Source organism: Sinocyclocheilus anshuiensis, unplaced genomic scaffold, assembly GCF_001515605.1.
Source record: "Sinocyclocheilus anshuiensis isolate Anshui unplaced genomic scaffold, SAMN03320099.WGS_v1.1 scaffold1082, whole genome shotgun sequence".
Taxonomy (NCBI): Eukaryota; Metazoa; Chordata; class Actinopteri; order Cypriniformes; family Cyprinidae; genus Sinocyclocheilus; species Sinocyclocheilus anshuiensis.
Genome location: NW_015542379.1, coordinates 1,442,547 through 1,467,919, shown reverse-complemented (window position 1 = coordinate 1,467,919; position 25,373 = coordinate 1,442,547). Strand labels below are relative to the sequence as shown.

Here is a 25,373-nt window from a genome sequence, read left to right as displayed (position 1 = left end):
CAATTCTGAGAAAAAGTCTTATTAACTCACAACTGAGAAATATAAACTTGTAATTCAGAGATAAACAGTCAAAAATGTGAGATATAAAACTCACAAATGCAAAGAATAAAACAAAAAAAAGTGAAATAAAAAGTCACAATTAACTTTTTTATTTATTTATTCCTTTGCGCTGAAAAAAGAAATGTAAAAATATTTTAGAATTGTGAGGTGAAAAAAAAAACACAAATAATTTCTAATTCTTTGAAGCAGAATAAAAAAAATGTTTTTTTTTTATCTCACAATTCTCGCTTTTTTTCTCTTACTTTTTGTAAACTTTTAAAAACAAACTCTTATATGTACATCGGGGTCGATATGGAAGGTAATTGCGATATTTTATCTCACAATTCTGTTATTTTTCTTGCAAATCTGAGTTTATGTCTCACAATTCGTACATTTTCCCCACAATTCTGAGAAAAAGTCTTATTAACTCACAACTGAGAAATATAAACTTGTAATTCAGAGATAAACAGTCAAAAATGTGAGATATAAAACTCACAAATGCAAAGAATAAAACAAAAAAAAGTGAAATAAAAAGTCACAATTAACTTTTTTATTTATTTATTCCTTTGCGCTGAAAAAAGAAATGTAAAAATATTTTAGAATTGTGAGGTGAAAAAAAAAACACAAATAATTTCTAATTCTTTGAAGCAGAATAAAAAAATTGTTTTTTTTAATCTCACAATTCTCGCTTTTTTTCTCTCAATAGCCAGTTAACATGGTTCTGTGTTTATATCTCGCAACTCAGACTTTTTTTTTTCTCAGAATTGCCGGAAAAGAGTTTCAGAACTCAGTTTCAGAATTACAAGCAAAATCAGAATTGTGAGATAAAAAGTCACACCTTTTATTCTCTATTCCGTAAGAGTAAAAAAGCTTTCATAGATTCCACTTTTTCTTATTTAATAACCTTTTGGTTCACAAATGACATCCTCTGCATAGCAATTTGTGAATTTGAATTAATGTAAATAACATATACCTTTTTTTTATTAGTAACCTAAAAATAGTGGAGGATCTTAACTAGTTTTGTTTAAATTAGATTTTGAATGCCATATTTTCAGTGTGAATCTCAGACTTTTGGAGCCCACTGAACATACATCACCAATGACACCTACTGTACGAATGGAAAAAAATAAACAGAGAGAACAATAAACAGTGACAGAAGACACATTTGATAAGCATCTTAGAGCGAACGCCCAGGTCAAGCCCTCCACCTCTCAGTACAGACTGTACTGCAACGTCCATGCAAATGTCCATCGAGGACCTCATTCATTCATTCCTCATGTTTGTCACTCCTGAAGAGCAGCAGACACAACAGACGCCTCAGCACAAACACACAGTGCTCGTAAATACCTTCAGATGAATGTCTGACACACCTGCGGGTCTGTGCATGTACATGTAGGCGTGTGTTTGTCTGCAGAAGTGTGCATTCATCATTCAGACTGGAGACACAAGCCTCCCCAGAGTTTTCAGTGACACTGCCATCATTCCATCATGTCTGCTCTTCAAGATCAAAGCCTGTCAAATTTAATCAATAATAATAATAATAATAATAATAATAATAATAATAATACATTGTTTAATAATAATAATAATAATAATACTAATAATTATTATTATTATTATTATTATTGTTGTTGTTGTTGTTATTATAGTATAGAAGTGTTCAAAACCCAACCTACATAATTTTTGTAATGAATATTTATTCATTTATTATATAGGTATTCGATGTATAGGTATTACTGTATATCAGGATTTGAAACCTTACACACTAAATGCGAATCAGACCACTAGGCTAACAATTGTATAGTTGTTAAACAGTGTTATCTTGCAGGATGCTGCCGGGCCCCTCAGTGAAGTGCATTTACTCACACACTCTGAAGCCGGATCCAGGTGGCGTCTGTCCTGCCTGCTCGCTGTTGTAGATAGTGGTGACATTTCCGCGCTCGCAGTAGTTGGTGCAGCGTCCCTGCGTGCAGCGCAGCCTGCAGATGGTGGGGGTGAAGAGCACTTTGATCCGCTCCGAACCCCTGCGGACGACGGCGGAGCGCTGCTGAGCCACGGCTAGACAGAGGCAGAGGGCAAAGCCAAAGCAGAGCAGCAGAGTCAGCCTGTGAGGACGCATGGCGAGCGCCGTTCACACACACATCACACACACACTCACAAACCCGGGATGAAGACCGAAACGTCTTTTTCTTGGCTCGTCCCTTCAATATCCCTGGAAAGGACCAACTAGTGCACAAAAAAAAGCCCAATTCCTGTTCTGGCACAGATATGAGGTAATGTGCGCCACACACACCTGTGTGTGTGTGTTTGTATGTGTGGCTGTGAATGTGTTCAGAAAGCTGTTTGCTGAGGAAACCAGAGCCGTCCTGGTGTTTGAAGGAGCTGTTGCAAGCAAATTCTGGCGGCGATTGAGATCGGATCCATCACCCGCTGATGCCCCTCTCGCTCTCCTTCAGCCCTGCGCTCACAAGCACACCGACAGGCTTCTCAGCGCTCTCACTACATGAGGAGAGAACTTTCTCTGGCATATGAGGGGGAGAGAGAAGAGTGGGCGGCGAAACCCAGGAAACTAGCAGGGGAGAGAGAGAGAGAGACTCTGTGTCTCTGGCATTGCACACGAGGGGTGAGGTCAGCGCTGTTTAATGTGTGTGTGTGTGTGTGTTTGTGTGTGTGTTTGTGTGTGTGTAGCGGTTGCTTGTAGATGAAGGGAGGAGTGTATTTTTCTCTGCATTTTCAACGCTGTCATTTGGCGAGCTTTCTCTGTTCCCCTGCAGCGTGCGCTGAATGTTTACGAATAGTTCAGCACGAATGAATCATTTAGTCACCTTTGAGACTCTTCTGTGGAACACAAAAGGAGAAATTCGGAAGAATGTTCACGCTGCTCTTTTCCAGAAACTGATTGTGGACAAAATGACAATAAAGCACTATAACATATTATAAAGGGCTATAATTCAAATCATATGACAGCTTTGTTTGAAGAACAGACCAGCGTTTTGGCCTCTACTATTACTCTACAGTCTTAAAAATAAAGGTTCTAAAAGTTTTTTTTTTTTTTGCAGCGATACCATAGAAGGACCATTATAGGTTCTTTAAAGAACATTTCAGTGATCAGTTCTTAAAATAATGTTTGAAGAACATTTTAATAATCTAAAGAAACTTTTTTCCACTATAAAGAACCTTTGTGGAATGGAAGGGTTCTATGCATGTTTCTTGGAACACTCTTCAAAATAAAAGTTCTTTATTGGCATCAGTGGTTCCATAAAGAACCTTTAACCTCCACGGAACCTTTCCAGTAGACAAAAGGTTCTTCATGGTGGAAAAAAGGTTCTTTAGATGACTAAAATTTTATTCACACTAAGAATTGTTATTTTAAAAATTGTTCACTGAAAGGTTCTTTGGGGAACCGAAAATGGTTTTGCTATGGCACTGCAGAAACAAACAAACAAACAAATAAACAAACAACAAGAGTAAAAGAGTAAAAATCGTTTTTATTTTTAAGAGTAAAGGGGAAAAAAATAATGGCAATCAAGAACCCACTAGGGGACCTGAGCAAACCTTTAAGGGTGCCTCAAGATGACTTAAAATGATTTAAAACAAGGCAAAATAAGCTTTAAATGAGCTAGAAGGGTTAATGTGGAAAATCAGGATACATGAGGAAACCTCATGTTGAAAGTGTGATTTCTAAACCTGTAAGTATCATGTAACTAATGAAATCGTACAACTCCGTGGACTATTTTATGATGATTGTACATTTTTCCAGTAATGCCAAGCTCTAAAATATTTTATCAGGTAGAAATTGTGAGTTAAAATATATTAGTAACACTTTACAATAAGGTCTCATTTGTTAACATTAGATATACAAGATTAACAACTAAGATTAATAAATGCTGTAGAAGTACTATTTATCCTTATTCATGTTTATCATTAGTTTATGTAGTTCATGTATGGTGATGCTCTGTTGTCATTTTGGAGCTTTATGAAAAAAAGAGCTGTCAGTATTTTCCTCAAAAATTCCATGGATTTCGAAATTCCAAACATTCCTATTGAATTCCATTGAAAGCAGGTCATTTAGGTTTGGAGTGACATGAGGTTGAGCAAATGGTGGTAATTTTCATTTTTGGATGAACTTTTCTTTTTAAACGGAGTATAAACCTAATCTAAAACATGCGTTTGACCAAATAAGCATCTGGATCCACACAAAGTCAAAAATTCCACAAAGCAAAGAACAAACTGTTCAGAGCTTCTAAAGGGATTAGTTCTTATAAAAGATGATGCCGCATTCTTCACAGATTATATGGTTTACCCAAATTTGGTGTCTGAATACACCTGCAGGGAATACAATCTAAAAATGTTTTTCCTAAACAGCAATGAGAAAGCTAATTGAATTTTGCTCAAGTATTCTGCTTCTTAGACTGACTTCTCCAGAGAAAAGTCTTAGTAATCTCTCAGACTTTGCTTAGATTTGCCAAAACTCCAATTCTGCAACAAAATGTCTCAGATCTCAATACAAAAAGATTTCTCATCATATTCGTCCAAGATTAAATAATCTGCAGTCCCAATTTATGTCTGTTGTATAAATCAACGATTTATTTTCCCTAAGGAGTTTCTGGAGCCCCTTCCTGTTTTTAAATGTTTTTGCATATTTTTCACAATTGAATGATTCAGATCATCAAGCAAATTATTTATATTACACAAAGATAACCTGAGTAAATACAAAATGCAGTTTTGAAATAATGATTTCAATTATTAATGGAAAAAAGCTGTCCAAACCTGCCTGGCACTGCGTGAAAAAGTAATTGCCCCCTAAATCTAATAACTGGTTGTTCCACCCTTTGCAGCAACAGCTGCAATCAAGCGTTTGTGATAACTGGCAGCGAGTCTTTCACATTGCTGTGGAGGAATTTTGGCCCACTCTTAAGTTCGCTTCAGCTTGAGGTCACGAACAGATGGCCGGACATTCTCCTTCAGGATTTTTTGGTAAACAGCAGAATTAATGGTTCCATCAATTATGGCGAGTCATCCAGATCCTGAAGCTGCAAAGCAGCCCCACACCATCACACTACCACCACCATGTTTGACTGTTGCTATGATGTTCTTTTACGAAATGCTGTGTTGGTTTTACGCCAGATTTAACGGGACACACACCTTCCAAAAGTTCAACTTTTGTCTCATCAGTCCACAGAATATTTGCCCAAAAGTCTTGGGGATAATTAATATATTTTTTTGGTAAATGGGAGACGAGCCGTTGTGTTCTTTTTGGTCAGCAGTGGCTTTTGCCTCGGAACTCTCCTATGGATGCAATCTGTTCTTGAATTTCTTTAGATCGCGGCATGATGTGTTGCTCTTTAAGCATGCTTCACTTTGTCAGACAGCTTCTATTGAAGTGATTTCTGGATTCAACAGGTCTGGCAGTAATCAGGTCTAGGTGTGGCTAGTGAAATTTAACTCAGCTTTCTAAAATAATGTTATATATATATATATATATATATATATATGTGTGTGTATACATGTATGTACTGTAAGTGTGTACTGTATGTATGTGTGTATATATATTTTTTTTCTGCCAAAAATATACTTTAAATATGTACTAAATATACAGTATGTAAACAGCGAAGCTCAGTTAAATATATTTTAAATACTATATATATGTAAACATTAAAGCTCAATTATATAGTCTCAACCTTCATATATCAAAATATATAAAAAAAAAAAAAAAATTGTGGACAGAATAGCCTAGGGATTAAAAAAAAGAGCCATACTTATTTTGGGCATTGTAAAATATGTTTCTTACATTTTATTTATTTTATTTTTTATTTTTTTTCAAATGCCCTATATGTTCACGTGTTAAATGTTTATATGCACAAAACGTTTTCTTCAAATGTGAGACTATGTGAATGTATTTTATTGGATTAAAATATATGGAGGGCAAAATACAGTATATTTTTAAAATGCTTATAAAACATACATTTCTATTTGTAAAATATATATTTTCAACAAAAATGGCTACAAATATATTGGTAGAAAATATATTTCCATAAATAAGTTTTTTTGTTTGTTTGTTTACTAGTTTTTACATGAAATAGAAATACATTACATGAAACATCACAGAGCAATGAAAGAGCAACAACAGAGCAATGCAGTCCAGGAAGGAGCAAACCGTGGGTTAAATGTGCAGAAATGAGGTGAACATGATTATGACTCAGACTGACTTGACACACTTTCAGAATCTGGGACAAATAGGGCTGTTTTGAACGCAGGAGCCTGAAGCGCAGACGCTGTTTGCTGGAGGAACAGATTTCTCCCCACACACACACACACACACCTGTATCTGAGAGTAGCTACGCTGACACGTCCCACAGCTGCTGGAATCAGGCCTGCTGGGACCATAAATTAACAACGCTACCGTAGGGAGGACCGAACCCTGCACTCCTCTGTACGGATGATCTATGGATGACTTCACCCAAACTGACCACCTGCCGCGGCCCGACAACCACATACAGTATCCCACAGTCATCTATATACACGTGTCTCTTATTTAAAACAAACAAACAGCTAAAACAACAGCTTTTCCTTCTTGATCTACTTTAAAATTACTCCATCAATCATTTGGGAGGAGCTGCTCAGCTCGTGATGTCAATGTTTTACATATTAATGAGGCAGTAAAACATGCTTTACTATGGCAACTGGTCTTGTTTCTCGTGTTGTTTGGGAATGAAGTTGAATTTGTAAGCTTGTTGTTGTAAATGATGTCATCATGCGGTACTGGATCACACACACTCTCTCTCACACACACACCAAACTCACACACACACACACACACGTTTGTTTCTGTGAATTGTGGGGACTTTGTGACGGGCCACATGCCACTGCCCTAACCCTAAACCTACCCCTTACAGAAAACCTGTTTGCATTGTTACACTTTCAGATAAACATAATTTACTATTTTAATCTTTTTTTTTTTCCCTCGTGGGGACCGCAGGCCAATCCCCACAATGTCAACAATGTCAGGTTTTACTATTCTTGTGGGGACATTTGGTCCCCAAAATGTAGCATAGACAAGACTCACTCACTCACTCACTCACACACACACACACACACACACACACACACACACACACACTCTGTCTCATACTCACTCACTCACACACACACACGCATGCTCACACAATATCATAAATCTCCATACAGTATATTATTACTTTTTTCATGCAGGTTTGGCAATGAAATCTTCTTTTCACTTTATACTCATAATGAAACTCATTCAGTTATTCGACTGACAGATGCTTTTATATCCACTGCAACTTAAAACTTTAATCGATATGTGCTGAATGAAACCAGTGACTGCCAGTCAAGCTTCAGAAACATGAACTGACACTTTCCATGAATAAGCAACAAAACAGGCCTCAGAATTATGTGTTTGTTTGTTTGTGAAAGAAGGTGCTAAACCTTCATAAAGTATTAAACATTCAACTTTTCATGCATTTTATTTTATTTCATAGTATTTTTAATACTGGCAACCCTGTTACCAAATGCTAAGACATTTTATTGTGATTTTGCAATTTATAAATAAATAAATAAGTAGTATTTACTTAATCCATGAATTAATAGATTTTTTAAATAAATTAATGTATATTTATTTCTATAATCCATATCCATGGTACCAAAACTGAAGACATAAAACACAGTTTAAAACTATCTGTAGAACTAAAAATTAAATAAACATTACACATATAGATTTAAAAACACATACAAAATATAAAGACAACTTTAAAAAATCTTTATTAAAATAAATTACTTAAAATCATCTTTAAAAAATAAATCCTTCAAAAAAAACGTTAAAATGTCTATTTATTTGTTTGTGTTTAGATTTCAATAATTACAAGCATGTTACAAAAATCGAAGAAAACAAAAAAAAAACTGTAGAACTAAACTTAAAATAAACATAAAAAGTAAAGACAAAATCTTAAAAAATAATTGTAATTATAAATTAACTAATACAAACTTGTTTATTTATGGAGTGAATGTTAGCTTTTAGTCTTTCATTTTTTAGATACACACAATAGCATGCCATTTCAATATCAACCATTTATCTGCCATCAGCCCTGAAAAATGATCAACTTATATAAACAATCAATAACAGCTTCAGGTAATTTTAATATCAATTCATTCCTACTGTATCTTAAACATGGGGAAAGTATTTCTTCATTCTAACCTGACTTTATATTAGATTAGATATTTATCCAACATTTCAAACAATTCTCAAAATGAACAGATACATGCAATGTGTGCCTCTAAAGCTTGTGTAAAATAGTAAAGGGACACTGAAATACCATATCCATGTAATCCAGCTCTGGATTCTCAGGCCATTGACTGGTTTTAAGAGGGACTTTTGGGATTTTTTGGAGCACACCATGAGCAATATCGTCTGAGATCGTCATTCGCTCAGTGTCAAATTACAACCTCTTTGAATCTAAAATCGAATCTAAAATCTCTCTTGACTCTAAAACCACAGAAGAACAGGTCACATCAGTGCACAGACACTGGGGAAAAACAGCATTAATCATAAGTTCACCAAAAATCCACTATCAACAACATCTCACACAAGCATTCATACTTGGCAAAACAAACTGGACAATACAATCCTGACGAAGAGCTTAAGGGTCAAGCTATTGTGTAACGGATCTATATGACTGTGTCTTGCGCTCATCGTACTGACACCAGTGGAATTCAGCTCTCGCTGTACGAGAGTAAATATTTATAAAATGTGCCATTTCACTCGTCATCGCAAAAATAGGTCATTAATGAAGAAGTGGTTTCCTCATGCGCTGGAATGCTGAGCTTCTGTCACATTACATTACAAACTCTCTCAGCGTGGAAACTTGGATTCAGCCGGCATGAAGTGTTGCATTTCCAGAGATCTGGCTTTTGGCAGCGGCTCTTTTCTTTTCCACGAGAGACGACATCCTTCATTCGAGAGTTTTCCACTTCTCCGGGCAATAAGCGTTGACGTTATGCGGCTGGAGAAGGTGTATTATAGCGTTTGAAGTTAAAGGAGAGAGGAGAGGGAAGCCCTGAGGTTACGTGGGGTTGTTTACATGCTGGCTCTAGAATTAAAGGCCGGACTGGTGTTAGGAAAGGACTGTGGGGAATATCTGTGGGCTGCAGAGCACACTTCATTACATAAAACCACACTCAGCTAGGGAGAAACTGTATAGACTCAGCTCAGAGAACTGAGAATAACCTCAGCTCACACATTCCTCAGATTAAACTTCTTCATAACAGTGTTATTGTAGTATCATTTATATTCTATTATGTTTTTGAGAATATTTTAGATTCTATTTTTATATTTGATCGTTTTAACTTTAGTTAAAATTTTGGGCCATTTTCTTTCTTTTTTTAAAACATAAATATGTTTTAGTGTTAGAAAACTAAAAAACATTTATAGGCACTTACAATAGTTTTAGTTATTTTATTACTTAAAAAAAGTGAAATGTTGCCTTGGCAGTACCTTATTTCAGTTAAAGTTTATTTTATTTCAAGTAATTAATATGTTTTATTGGTTTAGGTTTATGGTTTTAGTTTTTATCATTATTATAATTTTGTGAATACTTTAGATTTAATGTAATTTGATATGTTCTGTTTTTGTTTTAATTTTAGTTAAAGTTCTAGTATTTTTGTTGTGTTTTGGCCATTTTATTATTTTTAATATAAATAGGTCTATATAGTTTCTATTAAGTTTTAATACTATAAAGCTAAAATCTAAAACTTTTTAATTTAAATAATGAAAATTTTTATGGTTTATTTTTATGTTTTTTTTTCCATTGATGTGGACATTTTGAATTAGATTTTACATTTTTTACCTTTTCTGCTTTCAATTTAATTTTAAAGTTTTAATATATTTTTAACATATTACTTTATTTCATTATAGTTAATGCTTATTTTATTTTCAGTAATGGTTTCATATTTTTATTTTTTACTATTTGTTTATTTATTTATTTAGTTAGTTAGTTAGTTAGTTAGTTAGTTATATAATTATTTATTTATTTATTTTTCTAGTATTAGGTTACAACAATAACCCTGCTTCATAATAAAATATGATAGATATTAAGTGAATTCCATGAATAACCTGAAACAAAAATATGCTGGACCAGACTGAGGAACTGCTATAACATGCCACTCAAAGTTTTTACTCCCTAGAGCTTCACTTATCAGCTACAGCTTCATATTCAAGAGCTTGAAGAACATACATCTAGAGATAAGCAACATTAGACGTCTCTCTCTCTCTCTGTGTGTGCGTGTGTGTGTGTGTGTGTGAGTAAGAAAGAGGTCAGTCTCCTCACACTTCCCATGCGCTGCCACAGAGGGCCGTTCCAGTGTGTTATGAGGTCATGGAGACACAGGGGTTCCCATTAGCAAAACACCACATCCATCTCCTGAGTAATTACTGCACCATCACCTCTCAGCCAAGCTAAACAATGGCAGGAATATGCTACAATGGTGTATCCAGGCCTGTCTCAATGAACCAGCCCGAATCTACAGGCAGATAAACCTTATCGCGGCACAAACGTTTTAAACCAGGAAACAGGCCGAATTATTAAAACAAGATATTCTCTACTCAAGCCCGCTGATTTGAAACCATTGCTGCTGCTTCCAAAGAAAAGGTTAACATGTTGACACAGATACCTGTATAAACCTTAAAACTGTGGTTCTTCACCTTTTGGACTCCAAGTCCACAATAACAATGCGTCCCATGACTTTTCAAGACTTTTCTAACTAATAAAATATGTAGTATGAGCAATACACTAAAATGGTATAGAATTTACTTGGAATGATTTTCACTTAGAAATTGCTAGTAAATTTCACAAATAATTACAAAACAGGCAAATATCACATTGAATTAAGCATTACATTTTGAAGTAGAAAGACTTAAGTAGTATTTTATTGTCAAACATAGTCCAATAATCTTTATTTACAACTTATATAACACACACAAAATAAGTTCTTTATTTATTTACTTACTTATTTTTGTTACCTTTTCAGGTCTAAAAATCATACTTTTTAACTAAGGCTACCTCATATTTCCAGGTTATTCCAAGACCACGAAAAATCCAGTTCTTCACAGAAGTTTCAAGATGTCGAGGCAGTGAATTAAAATAATAAATAACTGGATTTTTAGTTGTTATGTCTCTTTCAAATAATGTTAGCTTATCTTGAAGGCCCCTTCCTTAGGTGTGCTGAGGCCCTCTAGTGGGCCCCGGACCCTTGGCTGAGAAACACTACCTTAAAATGTACAATGGGAATTGTTTTCATATACTAATACTAATGTTACTAACGGTAGAAAGCTTCAAAGAGCTAAAAGATGTTTGTTTGATCACCCAGAGGAAAATTGCATTGCTTACTGGTTGCGCATTCATAACTCATTTATGCTTCAAAAAGTAAAAATAAGAATGAACAAATAAGAAAAATCACTATTAAATGAGACAATTGTTGAGATTCTGTTCGAGTACAATGCTAGAAAAAAATCAGTGAAACATACAGGTCAGATAATTTGATCTTTGAGTTTGATATCATAATGAAATCTCTGACTTTTGATAGCAGAGACTTAAGATTTTTTAAGACTTATGTATAAGATTTATGTTTAAGGCATTTTTGAGATCTCATTTGCTCATTTTAAGAGACAAAGCCAAAGTCTCCATTGGCTCATCATTTAATCTCATTGATGTTTAGGAGAAACCATTTAACTATTAGAGGGATCTCATTTAAAACGTTCTTTTCTGCAGGGAAGGATATGAGGTGAATATTTTGCCTAATACATTTGATATTTCAAAATCATCCCTGCTGGCTTGAACTGACCTGCGGTGTAGATGAGGGTGAACTGGCCGCGTTGAGTGTGAAAGGTTTTGGTGCTGGAGATTTTTGTTGCTCCGGTAGAGGATGAAGACTCCAGTCTTCTTCGCTCTGATTCAATGTACTTCAGTATAACACTTGTGATCTTCTCTCCACCGGTTCCACTGGACAGAGCTTTTTTTAACAAGACCGACTGGGCCTCTTTTAAACTGAAACACAAGCCAAAATGAAAAGCCCTTTAAAAGTGCAAAAAGAAATCCACCAAAAAAAAAAAAAAAAAAAAAAGAAATATAACACTTGTGATCTTCTCTCCACCGGTTCCACTGGACAGAGCTTTTTTTAACAAGACCGACTGGGCCTCTTTTAAACTGAAACACAAGCCAAAATGAAAAGCCCTTTAAAAGTGCAAAAAGAAAACCACCAAAAAAAAAAAAAAAAGAAAAAGAAAGAAAAGCAGCACTAATAACATAGTTAAAAAGCATCATTACAAACTAGAACATCAAAAAAACAAACATAAAAACTATTTTATTTATTTATTTTACAGATTCTGCCAGGAAAAGACATAGCTAAAATATATTTTAAATGGGTAAATTGCAATAAAAATGAGAGTATGGATTGAGGTTATGTAAATGTATGTCTCATATGACCGTATGAATGCCAACTATGGTACTTTAGACTGCATTATGTAGGAAATGCAATTTTGATTCATTTTTTTTTTGTAGCACATTCACAAGAACTCCTTCAAGAAACATTACACTAATATCCATTCAATGAACATGAAATTTCCGAGTTGAATTCAAACTGTCCTTAATGGTCGATTAAAATAATGAAAAGGACTCTAATGAATACCACTGCAAACAGACCAAAGTTATCAACTTTCTTCTTGCATTGCAATGGTTTCCTGTACAACTGTTTGCTCTTGATGCAAATGTGCCAACCCTTTTTCAAATCCACAGCCTGGACACAGAAAGTCAAATGGTTCAGCTTGAGCATGCCATGAGCTAATTTTCCCAAACAGAGATCATTTACAGTGAAAACAAGCTGACGTGAGCTTGGGTCAACAGCAAACAGCCTATAAAATGTATGACCATTCCCATTTTACATGCAACCTTCCCAACTCTGCATGTGTTATACCCACACACACACACAAACACACACACACACACACACACACACACTCTGCTTAAACACCCCCGCTACTAAAGGAGATGATTGAGCGAGGCCCTATTCACAGAAAACCATGACATAAGACAAATGGAGAGGTCCTAATACAGAGCACTGGGGGACTCCTAGATTTGCACTGAGCTCCAGCAAAATGAACCATAATGATAATCAATCTTATACTCTATTTTTCAAATATAGACCATGTCTCTGATTCAAGAAATTAAATAAATTGTTCCAAGTGCAATATTCTTTTACTGTCAAAAAAAGAGGCAAGTAAAATTCCCGTCTTTGGGGTGCAGTCATATTTCCATTCTTTATTTTTTGCTTTGTTAAAATCCCCTAAACAGCTAATAAGCTTGGCCCTCTGTGATGATATACTACCATTTAGAGAACATTTCTAAAATACATATGCAGAGCACATACCTTTCATAGCAAACTAATGTAAGCATTCATATCTGACTAGAAAAGCCATGGAAATAAAAGCAGAACTTGCTTGTTTTAGATATTACACTCTCTGGGTTTAGTTGCCGGACTTGGGACTTTCAAAAACAGAGAACTTATCTGACATATCTAGTTCACACATTGAATGTGATATAAAAACTGTTGAAAGATGGGGAAATTGCAGGCTGTCAGCACAGAGTGAGTACGTAGCATTGGCCCATCAGGTAGATCATTGAAACTGACCCATACATGCAGTCTTTCAATAGTCTATTGTGAGAGAAGTGTTTCCACAGGGCAGGAACTTTCTTCCCAAGCTTAGATTCAGCAGAGGACTTGCTCAACAGTCTGAGATCATAACAGAGTGGGCCTGATAGACCTCATGAAAGCAGTAAATCTCTCAAACTAGGACACAACCCCAAATTGTATTGGTTTTAGAGTAAAGCAGATTTCAAACCATATTAATTCTGAATATTTGAAACAGTTTCAGTACATTGCATTGCGTGTTTCAAAGTGAAGCGCGGCACTGTGTTCATTTGCACGCACGCAGCTCAGGATCTGCTGTTTTCAGTATCTCTGAGCAAGTTCACAGTAAATCAGCATTTGAAAACACAGAATGTAAAGTTCTCCATGCAATTTTCTTCCACAAGAAAAGCTTGAGGGTTTAACTTTTGCAAGTGAACACATTAAGACACAAGAATTGTAATTTTATTACTGTAAAAACAAATAAAAAAAAAGAATAAAACATTTTTTTATTAATATTTTTTACAGTGCGGATGTATCACATCAGTAATATAGTTCCATCTTAGAGATGGATTAATAATTATTATAATTATGGTTTTAATAATAATAATAATAATAATAATAATAATTATGATTATTATTGTTAGTAGATTAGCCCAAATAACAATAAATGTGTAAACATTTGTGAAATTTATAGAGATTATTTCAGTTTGGATATTTCTGTTGGGCCTGTTCATGTGCGAGAATATTGCCTGTCAGAGAAGAATTTACAACATTTTGGATTTTAAGACCAAGATGAAACTAGATCTAATTAGAAATATATTTACTAGTGTTATCATGATTTTAGAATTTCTAACTTTGATACAATACCTTGACAAACTTCCACCGACAATAGCATTTTTGACAATACCACAGGGAAATATTGGCATAAAATTAAGGGCAAAAATATATACATTAAATGAATGTACTTTTGACCATAATTAAAGTATTTCCTTATGAAACTTATTTGAGATTAATTAGTCCCATATAATAATAATAATAATAATAATAATAATAATAATAATAATTATGATTATTATTATTATTATTATTATTATTATTATTATTATTATTATATGGGACTAATTAATCTCAAATAAGTTTCATAAGGAAATACTTTAATTATGGTCAAAAGTACATTCATTTAATGTATATATTTTTGCCCTTAATTTTATGCCAATATTTCCCTGTGGTATTGTCAAAAATGCTATTGTCGGTGGAAGTTTGTCAAGGTATTGTATCAAAGTTAGAAATTCTAAAATCATGATAACACTAGTAAATATATTTCTAATTAGATCTAGTTTCATCTTGGTCTTAAAATCCAAAATGTTGTAAATTCTTCTCTGACAGGCAATATTCTCGCACATGAACAGGCCCAACAGAAATATCCAAACTGAAATAATCTCTATAAATTTCACAAATGTTTACACATTTATTGTTATTTGGGCTAATCTACCAACAAACTTGCATTAAGAACATTAACTAACATTACTAAACTGACCTGTGTTTTGTGCCTCTCCACTGACCCATTGGAGTTCCAATAAACCACTTCTTAACCATGACTGCAAATACGCTTTCTATCTAGATAAATTCCATCTTGAATATCAAAGCTCTGATCAGAGACTACCAAGGGACAAGACGCCTAACTTTATGGTATTCATTGCCCCATCAATCTGAGATCAGATGAGGTGTGGCTCTCCAATCATAACACTTTTCTTCAGAGCCTTTTGTTCTTTTGCATCTTCTTTCATCTGAATACAATATAAAAGAAGCATCTGCCTGTGAGGCAGCCAATCACAATAAATATGTCGGTTACAGGGCGAGCAGTATGTCTTCTACTCCACATTATCCACCTTGGCAAAACATGAGGTGAGATTAGAGATAGCTCTATTTTTCATTTCAGGGTGGAGAGTGAGCTGTGAGAAGATACGGGTTACTTCAGGTCTCGGTATAAGAAAAAAATATACTTAAAACCAGTCTATACAGGTGCTACAGTTGTTTAGCATTTGAATGGAATTAAAACCCTTCAGTAAACAAGAAGAAACCTCCAACGTGCTTTGAGTACCTAGTTCTGTATGTTTCCGACCTACCAAGTCAGGTGGGAAAAAGAGCGATCAAACAATGAGGTTCTTGAATGTGCTGATTTCACTGATATAAATACAAGTCCTGTGCTGCCATATGCTGGCAGAGAGGTACAGTACAGACAGATGGCTATTTACAGTAGATATTCATTTGGGGTATTAGAGCGCCTCCTGTAGGCATGTCCTAGTAACGCACATTTAGTTTCTTATGGAAATAATTTTATGGAAAGAATGTCAACAAACTTGAATAAAGAAATCCATTCTGAATTGAGATTCTGCCATTATGCTTCCCACCAACATTTCAATTAATATTGAAAAATGTTACAATGTAAATATTTATTATTTATGTCTAATAATTTCTCTCTGCATTAGTGTCTTTCTTTCTTTCTTTCTTCCCCCTATTATGTGCCCCTAAAAGTGCCCCTGTTATGGATTTTTAAAAATTACCTTTGATTTAAAACATCCTGCAAAGTTTTAAATCTGAAAGTGCACCGTGTATAAAGTTATTGTCTCTCAAAAGAAAGAGTCGTTTTTAAAACAAATCTCAAGCCATTTCATGTTGACGTCAACATTAAACATTAGCATAATGCCCACCCACTTGTTGCGTGCGCAGACCTGGGAAAATAGCTGTTTCCCCGGCTGTACACAAAGCAGCACTGCTCACAAACGCTGCTTTATCAGGCATTACAGGCATGATGAAATGGAAATGAAATCGAACAATCACCGCAGATTAGCGTCATGCAAAGCAGGGGTTTGGAAAAATCGTTGAGTGAATCGTTGAGCAAATTAGTTAAAAATAAATGCATATTATAAGACAATGAAAGTGTTTTTTGACCTTGCATGCATGTCAACTTATTGTTGGGGACCTTTCATTACCCATAATAGGGGCACTTTAATTTAATTTTATTTGCTTGCTATTTTAATTGACATATTTAAATTCCTCTGGAAAATTACAATGGATTAGACAATTGTTGGATTAACACTTCAAGGTGCATAATTTAACTTTTTCCATTTTATTGAAAAATACATATATGCGCACCGAACCGAACAACCTGTACCGTTACACCCCTAATATATATATATATATATAATATATATATATATTTCATTGTTATACTGCTTGTTTAGGAAGACAAAATAGAGCTGGTGATACATAAACATCACGCTGCATGAAACACTGTATCCAATAATACAACTTGCTCAACATAACTTTCCAAAACCAGTTTGGCCTTTAAGTATTTATTGACTGTTACTATATTTTTACTTCAAGCTGGATAAAACGGCACGGTAAGTGCAAATATTCCATTCCTAATATAGCCATGCTTTACAAGCCAGTCACTTTAATGTAAAACACATTAGTCTCAGTCATGAAGAGTTCACTCACCTGGGTGGCTGCCAGCGTAATGAATAGGTCTTTCTTGTATCTGAACTGGCATCACTGGAGGCAGATGTGGAGCTGTTGCCGTGGATGGTGGTGGATGCGGGCATTACCATAGCAACTGTTGCCATGGTAGAGGTTGAGGGTACCGTGGGACCAGGATGTGCTTCGAACCAGGTGCTCATGGTCGGTGTGACGTTTGCATGTTCACAGCGATGGCCGTGGAAGCCCGGACGACACTGACAGATGTTCGGCCGGCGACAAACTGCTTTATTATGGCATCGCGGATGACATCTTGCTAGTGAGAGAACAACAGAGAAACTATATTGTCATTCTGTTAATGGTTTACTACTGCCTCACATAACATGTCAAGCTACAGTATTTCCCAGATTAAATCCTGGAGTGTAACTTTCCAACACATTTCTAGTCAAAAATTGGATGTTGCACTGGCCCTTTAAAGGCACATGGGTCAAGGGGTTAGTTATTAGTTGGTAAATCTAGCTACATACGGATTAGGAAGGTGTGGATTATGATGAGAAAGCTGAGGGACTGGATTAATGATGGACTAGAACTCAGGCTGCTGAAGCCCTGTGCATTCAGAGGTTTGGCCTACTTAGAGCAGAGGAATGTTAGAATGTTCACACAATCAGGTGGACAGACATGAAGGACATTTTTACTGCTGAAAGTAAGATGCACGATCGTAATAAACAGAAAAATCTTTATATGAATATTATATAACACACATAAGCCTAATAAAATCTATCAATAAAACAAAGAAAGACGTAAACAATTTCTCAACTACCTAACTGAACAAATAACTGCTGCACGCTGAAACAAAGAACACTGTGTAGAGGTTTGGCAACCTAAACTTGTCATCATTAGTTTAAATTGAATATATATTAAGTACCAAAAAAATATGTTTGTGTGTTATATGGGAATATACAAGCTGAGCAGTTTTCATCAAAAGTCTGCATCATCTGCTCAAGACACAGGACTTAATGCATGACAAAAAACACTTCATGGCAGCAACACTCTCCATTAAAACCATACAGAAGTACACATTAAAAATGACCAGATTTAGGGATTAAATGAGCAGGTCTTTACAAAAAATGAATTGGAAGTCTTATATAATAATATAATATAATATAATATAATATAATATAATAATGAACTATGATATGATATGATATGATATGATATGATATTATATGATATGATATTATATTATATTATATTATACTATTCTAAGGTTCCTCTTTGAATATTGTGTTGGATAGTAGGGGGCCTTCAATTCAAACAGATTGCGAAACCACATTTTTCCCCTTCCCTTCTGTTTATTATGTTGTTACAGCTCCCAGCTGTGCTGACACTTCAGTTCATTGCCTCATTTGAAAAATCAGACAAATGAAGAGGATTTGAACTAAATGAAATACTGGCAGCCATATAGGTTTGTGTCTTTCTATGAGCATAATAGAAATGTATGAAAGCATCTGAATTGCCCAGAAAAGATACTCACGTTTTGTGCATTGTTTGGTTTTGGGATTGGCCAGCCATGAATAACAACACCTGGTGCCACAAACGTTGGGCCTGGAGAAAGACGGACAGAGATCAAGGGTGAAACTCTGAGCTTGACAATAGTTTTTAAGAAAAAATAAAAAAGTAAAGCCCATCATATGCCACAATGCACAACCATTGAGTCTGCTTGTCCTTAAAACTGCAGAATAAACTTCAAAATTCACTTTTTTTGTCAACTTTCCAGGCTCCGCGGCAAATCAATCTGTTCTGTGCTATTTAGAAAATGAATTACATGTAGTTGAAAAAAAAGGTATATTCCAAGTTGAAATGTTACCGAGTCCCAGGAATGACCCATATTGTATGATATGATATGATATGATATGATATGATATGATATGATATGATATGATATTATATGATATGATATTATATTATATTATATTATACTATTCTAAGGTTCCTCTTTGAATATTGTGTTGGATAGTAGGGGGCCTTCAATTCAAACAGATTGCGAAACCACATTTTTCCCCTTCCCTTCTGTTTATTATGTTGTTACAGCTCCCAGCTGTGCTGACACTTCAGTTCATTGCCTCATTTGAAAAATCAGACAAATGAAGAGGATTTGAACTAAATGAAATACTGGCAGCCATATAGGTTTGTGTCTTTCTATGAGCATAATAGAAATGTATGAAAGCATCTGAATTGCCCAGAAAAGATACTCACGTTTTGTGCATTGTTTGGTTTTGGGATTGGCCAGCCATGAATAACAACACCTGGTGCCACAAACGTTGGGCCTGGAGAAAGACGGACAGAGATCAAGGGTGAAACTCTGAGCTTGACAATAGTTTTTAAGAAAAAATAAAAAAGTAAAGCCCATCATATGCCACAATGCACAACCATTGAGTCTGCTTGTCCTTAAAACTGCAGAATAAACTTCAAAATTCACTTTTTTTGTCAACTTTCCAGGCTCCGCGGCAAATCAATCTGTTCGGCATAATCACAGTTTAACCACTTCTGAAAGGACATCTTTAAAAGACTTACAATCTGTGGCCCTGGGCCCCTTAAGATGCATTGGACTGAGTGAATAGCCTTGGGTTTAAGCTGACCCTTCACCCCGTGTTGCATTCAGCTTGGACAAATAGCGCTGATGAATAAAAATGAAGGGGGGTGCGAGTTTGTTATAGACGCCCCCCTCGTCGGGCCTCCGTCCTCCCTTTGCCAATGCACATGAGAAATATTGTTTTTCCCACAGTGGCGCTGGCAGTCGCGTCTGGTGGGTAAACTTTGCTGGATTAAGAGTCTTCTTCAGACGCCTGGGCCGCATCTGTTTATCTAGCGGCTTCTGGGAGAAAAGGCAATTAGCACACCAACACAAGCCCCGATCCTGAACACTCACGGCCGGCGCGCAACAACCTGACCCCTCTGTAGCGTCAGGAGGGATTTGCTAATTAGTTACAGTATGTGCCTTTATTGTATGGCTTCTGAAGGGACACTGTTGGGACCTGGCAGTCTGAGGGATGGCTGTTGTCTGAGCAGCGAAAACCGATTGAGACAGAGCTGGCATGGGCCATCCAGGCTATGTGGAGCCTATAACCTTCCAAAGCTAATTCAGCACATGCAGATTTGGAGAGTTAACTAAAATCCCTGGATCAGTATGTGAGCTTTCAACTTTCAACTGTTGATTTTATGTTGCATGCAAAACACTGCTTGTAAATATGATCCTAAAATGCATTTGTAAAAAAAATGCAAAAATGTGCATTAAAAAAAAGAAAGAAAAAATGCATAATATGCATGTTACATGCATATTATTTTTTGTCTATGCATATGTAAAGGGATTGTTGATTCAAAACTGAAAAGTAACCCCAATGTCATTCCAAAACCCCATGAAGAACCATTTCCATAAAGAATTTTTAACATTCATGGAAACTTTCCATTGCACAAAAGGTCCTTTATAGTAGAAACAGTTTCTTCAGATTATTAAAATGTTCTTCACACTAGGAAAATAATGGTGCTTTGGGGAGCTAAAAATGGTTCTTCTATTGCATCTTTACAAAAACACCCTTTTTGGACCTTTATTTTTAAGAGTGCATGACTGCACTTTTTTCCTTTATGCAACGTAAAGGAAAACCTGAAGCTGTCAAGCTTCAAAAAGGATGCAAAAGTATCATAAATTAGCGGTAGCTGTCCTGATTTGAGTGTTGTATTTCAAGCCTTTTGAAGCCATACAAAAGTAAAGTTGATCTTTACTCAACTTTGAAAATCTTTTAAATCTGCTCATCCTTGGCATGCTGATAAGAGTGCATGTAATAAGGAACTTTTGAGGTAAATCTTTTTCGAGATAAATCAAGTCAGTTGATTCAGTTGACAAACCAAAATGGAATGATTTGTTCGTCAATCAACTGATTCGAATCTCTAGTTTACTTCACTGAGTCTGACTCATTCAGTGATCCAGTCCCAGCAAGTTTGAGTTGAATGGACCACTGCATAAAACTTTTATTTTGCTTTTGTGAGTTTTTGAAGATTGAAAGTTACAGTCGTATTCTTTTTTTTTTTTCTTCAGTGTAAAAATCCAATTTTCTTCTCTCTTTGCATTCTATGTATAAAAAGAAAGCCACACTGTTTTTGAGTCATGCTTATTTTCATTTTTGGGTGAACTGTCCCTTTAAGCTGAAGCTGTGTTGAGATGTCTCATAACACTGAGACCTTTTACCACTCGTCTGTCTGTCTGATCTCTAAATAAAGGCCTTGACCCTTCACTTGGGCCCCTATTAGGCCCAAATAGGGACATTTCTGCACTGACAGAATGGAAAGTCGCCTTCAACTTTTATACCCCGTTTGGGTTTTAATGCGAGTCGACACCTAAACGATACATTCCGAATGAGACGTGAGTGATGTTTACAGAGCTGAGAGGCTCCCATTAGAGCAAGACTCGATAGTGATCAAAGATGCCTGTGTTTATTCTGCTCACATGGCTACGGCGGACACAACTTTTTTATTTTTCAAGATTTGGACGTGTTAAAGGGATAGTTCACCAAAAAAAAAGAAAGTTGTGTCATTATTTAGTCCCTTATGTTGTTCGCAAGCTGCTCTTTTGCATCCAACCCGAGTGGAAACCGCCGTGATTGACATTCACTTTCACTGCATGGAAAAGAGCAGCTTGAACATTCTGCTAAATATCTCCGTTTGTGTTCTACAGGAGAACTAATGTCTTATGGGTTTCCAAGTGAGTAAAAGATGACAGAATTGTCATATTTGGGTGAACGATCCCTTCAATCTGATTTGCTATCACAAAATAATCTGAAGAATAACACATCTGTTCTTTACCAGCTGCTTTTGCACCCACATGTATGTCATTCTCTCGGCCTACAGCTCTTTTGTTGTCTCTGTGTGAATAGAATGCAAAGAAACAAAGCGGTGAATGAATCTTCCAAACCTCCAACACGTTAGTGGGAGCAGAGGCTGTAAAATAAAGATTGTAAAGGAACCTTTTATATTTTAAAAAAGTTATTTACGTTTGTGCAATACAGAAATGGGGGTTTGTGGTTTTCTTCTTGGCCCCGGCTCTTTTTTCCAGCACCTCGTAACAGAGAAGCTTCAATAAAACCTCAACAGTGGTCCTTGAGGTCACTCGAACTGCTGGATTATCACAAAGCTCCCACTTTGCTTGGCACCTCTATCAAGGAGGAAATAATCGTGTTTTTGTCTCCCTTCGAGGTGTGAAAGGCACCGTTGATGAGCTCTGAAATGAAGCCGTTTTCCGCACTTGGTCTTCTGAGCTCTGAACTGTTGAACCTGCGTCGGGCCTGTTAGCATTACTAAACTCCGCAACAACACCCTCCTTCTCCTTCTAAGCTACCATATTCCCCCCATTGCCCCGGGATGGACATGTTTCCACAGTCAATGTCCTCGGTTGACCCAAAAGCACAATGAAGTCCAGAGGAGGAGGGATGTTACAGACGAGCAGCGGTGCTTCCTTGATGAACTCTTATAAAGGTTCAGTGGCATTCTGGCTCCCTCGAAATGAATATGAAAAGAAGGGTAAGTAATTTCCTGCTCTGTTATGGCTTACAAAGACCAGTCACTAGGTCTCAAACTTTTCAGGAGAATCAGGAATTCCCCTCATTGCTCGAAGGATCAACACTTCCAGTGTAAGTCTAGAGAAACATCTGACTGGATGTTACTGCAAACAAAGATGGGCCAAAGTTTTCACGTCATTCTGGATCTATAAAGAGCTTTGATTGAAGAAGTAATTTCCTGCTCTGTTATGGCTTACAAAGACCAGTCACTAGGTCTCAAACTTTTCAGGAGAATCAGGAATTCCCCTCATTGCTCGAAGGATCAACACTTCCGGTGTAAGTCTAGAGAAACATCTGACTGGATGTTACTGCGAACAAAGATGGGCCAATGTTTTCACGTCATTCTGGATCTATAAAGAGCTTTGATTGAAGTAAAGTGCTCTGTTATGTCTCCGGAGACTATAAACTGCTCGTAAACGTTGAACTTGGAGAAGCAGCGAAGGAGAAAAAAACACAACAGTTTGGATGCCAAGTCAAGATGAGGATGAGATGTGTAGTAAACATGATGCTTGACCTCTTTTACAAGCAATTGTATTGCGAAAAGAAAGTAAAGTCTCACAGAAAAAAAAAAACAACAACAACAAAAAAAAATGAATGGAATTCATTAGAATTCAGTTAAGTTTTCATCATTTGGAAGGTTCAAAAAAGATCCAAAAAAGTTGCGAACACAATTTCTAATGGAATTACAATCATTGTTTGCATAATATAAAATAAGAATCATTTTGGAGTTATTCTGAATAATTACTCTTTTTTTTTGTTTTTTGATCCCATTAAGGTTCTTTATGATTGATTCAGTAATAATAAAAAAAAACAGATTCTCTACATTTCTGTTCACTACATTTGAAAAGCATCAAATATAAATAAAGGTCTATTTAATTTCCACGCCGTTTCGAGGTCACATATATTCAATCATTTTGAAAGATATGAACAAGATCGTTAATGTCATTCCTTTTTGGAATCAGATTCAAATTAGAGAAAAATACAAATTTTAGTTTATCCTGACACTCTTATCTGAATCTTAGCTCATTTTTTAATTGATTCCATTAAGTTTTTTTTTATGATTTATTCAATAATGTAATATGAGAAAAAAACATAATTGATCTTGTACATTTTTACTGTATTTAAAAATAATGTATATAATAGCTAAAGGTCTATTTACTTTTCACCTTGTTTCGAGGTCACATATTCACATATATTCAATGTCTGACCTCAGTATCACCACAGACATCACCACCTCTTGCGATGACTTGATATAAGACACTTACCCTTTCAAATCTATCTGTGTTCGTGTCGAGCTGCTCTGATGTCTGTGTCTCTGCGCTTTGCTCCTGATTTGTGGAGGATGGATGAGATCAGGAGACATCTGATGACTGACTGATGAGGAGCTTGCGGTCCCCAGGGAAAGAAAGGTTATAAATAGAACTCCAGACAGGCAAAATGACGACCTCCACAGTTCTGGCATCGTTATTCCGACCTGGTGAATTGATGCAATTGATGCGTTTTCGCCCTGAATGTAAGTCAATGTGTTTGGCAGAGCGATCCGTCAGCGCTGATGGCCTCAGTCATTCTCTCATCCAGACGCGCTGCTGTGAGCCGGGACTGGCATGAATGAAAGAGATGCGTGGAAAACTTTCAGCCAATCAGACTGATTCGTGGCTTGTAACCGAGAGACAGCCAATCAGAGCTCAGATTCCCAGAGCAGGGCTTGAGGAGTGTGATAGATGGATAAACATTTACATGTTCAGATGATTGAAAGCTTATCTTTTCCTAGAGGCATTTTAAGGGAAAGACGAATAGGCAATTTTTTCGACTTTGCTATAATAAAACAAGGTGACATTTCCCGTTTGAACATTTAAAACATGAAATATACTAGGCCTTTATATGACAAATTCTGCATCTTATTTGCAAATATTATTACAAAACTGGTAAAGTTGTAGCCTAACGGCTACAGAAAAAAAAAGTTGTTTTTATTATTGTTATTATTTTTCTGCATTATGTTTTTTAATTGCAAGCTTGTTATTTTCAAAAGTGTGTGTGTGTGTGTATATATATATATACACACATTTTTCTGTAATCGCATGCATGTAAATATGCTAGTTCAAAACATGATAAACACAATGTTATATACACAGCCATTGTTCAATTAATGATTGAGAGCAAGAAAATAGTTTGAAGTTACAAGTACAAGTCAAATTAAAATTTTCACCCCCCTTTAAACATGTTTTCACATTTTGATTTTAGAATATCAGATTTAATGTTTGTGCTGTTGTTATTTTCCCTCCAAAATGATGTCACTTCCTGGAGGATGATGCCATTAAGGGCTTTATTGTTTAAAGGTATATTACGAAACATTAACAGGAAAGTCAAAAGTCTCAAATAGTTCAATTATAGAAGAGAGACAGAGAAAAAAGGAAACAGCTGGAATATGTCCTTGTTTAATTCTAGAAGCTTGTGCATTTAGAAAATAGCATGTAGAAAACGGTAACATTCACATTTCGGTAACATTGGTAATATTCATTATCTAAGTTGTGTTTAATGAAACTAATATGATAT

At 35.7% G+C, this 25,373-nt stretch overlaps 1 protein-coding gene across 1 annotated transcript in view; it reads right to left on the bottom strand.

Annotated features, from left to right (window-relative positions):
* ltbp4 (latent transforming growth factor beta binding protein 4) overlaps positions 1 to 24,379 on the bottom strand; it is an 89,843-nt gene extending 65,464 nt beyond the window's left edge. Inside the window, exons 1-6 of the mRNA XM_016491601.1 lie at positions 24,086 to 24,379; positions 19,468 to 19,538; positions 17,236 to 17,527; positions 12,191 to 12,254; positions 11,893 to 12,031; positions 1,906 to 2,097 (exon numbers count right to left, since the gene is read on the bottom strand). Coding sequence (XP_016347087.1) covers positions 1,906 to 2,097; positions 11,893 to 12,031; positions 12,191 to 12,254; positions 17,236 to 17,527; positions 19,468 to 19,538; positions 24,086 to 24,282 — 955 coding nt within the window. The 5' untranslated portion in view covers positions 24,283 to 24,379. The remainder of the gene's footprint in view (positions 1 to 1,905; positions 2,098 to 11,892; positions 12,032 to 12,190; positions 12,255 to 17,235; positions 17,528 to 19,467; positions 19,539 to 24,085) is intronic.
* Between the last annotated feature and the right edge of the window lie 994 nt (positions 24,380 to 25,373).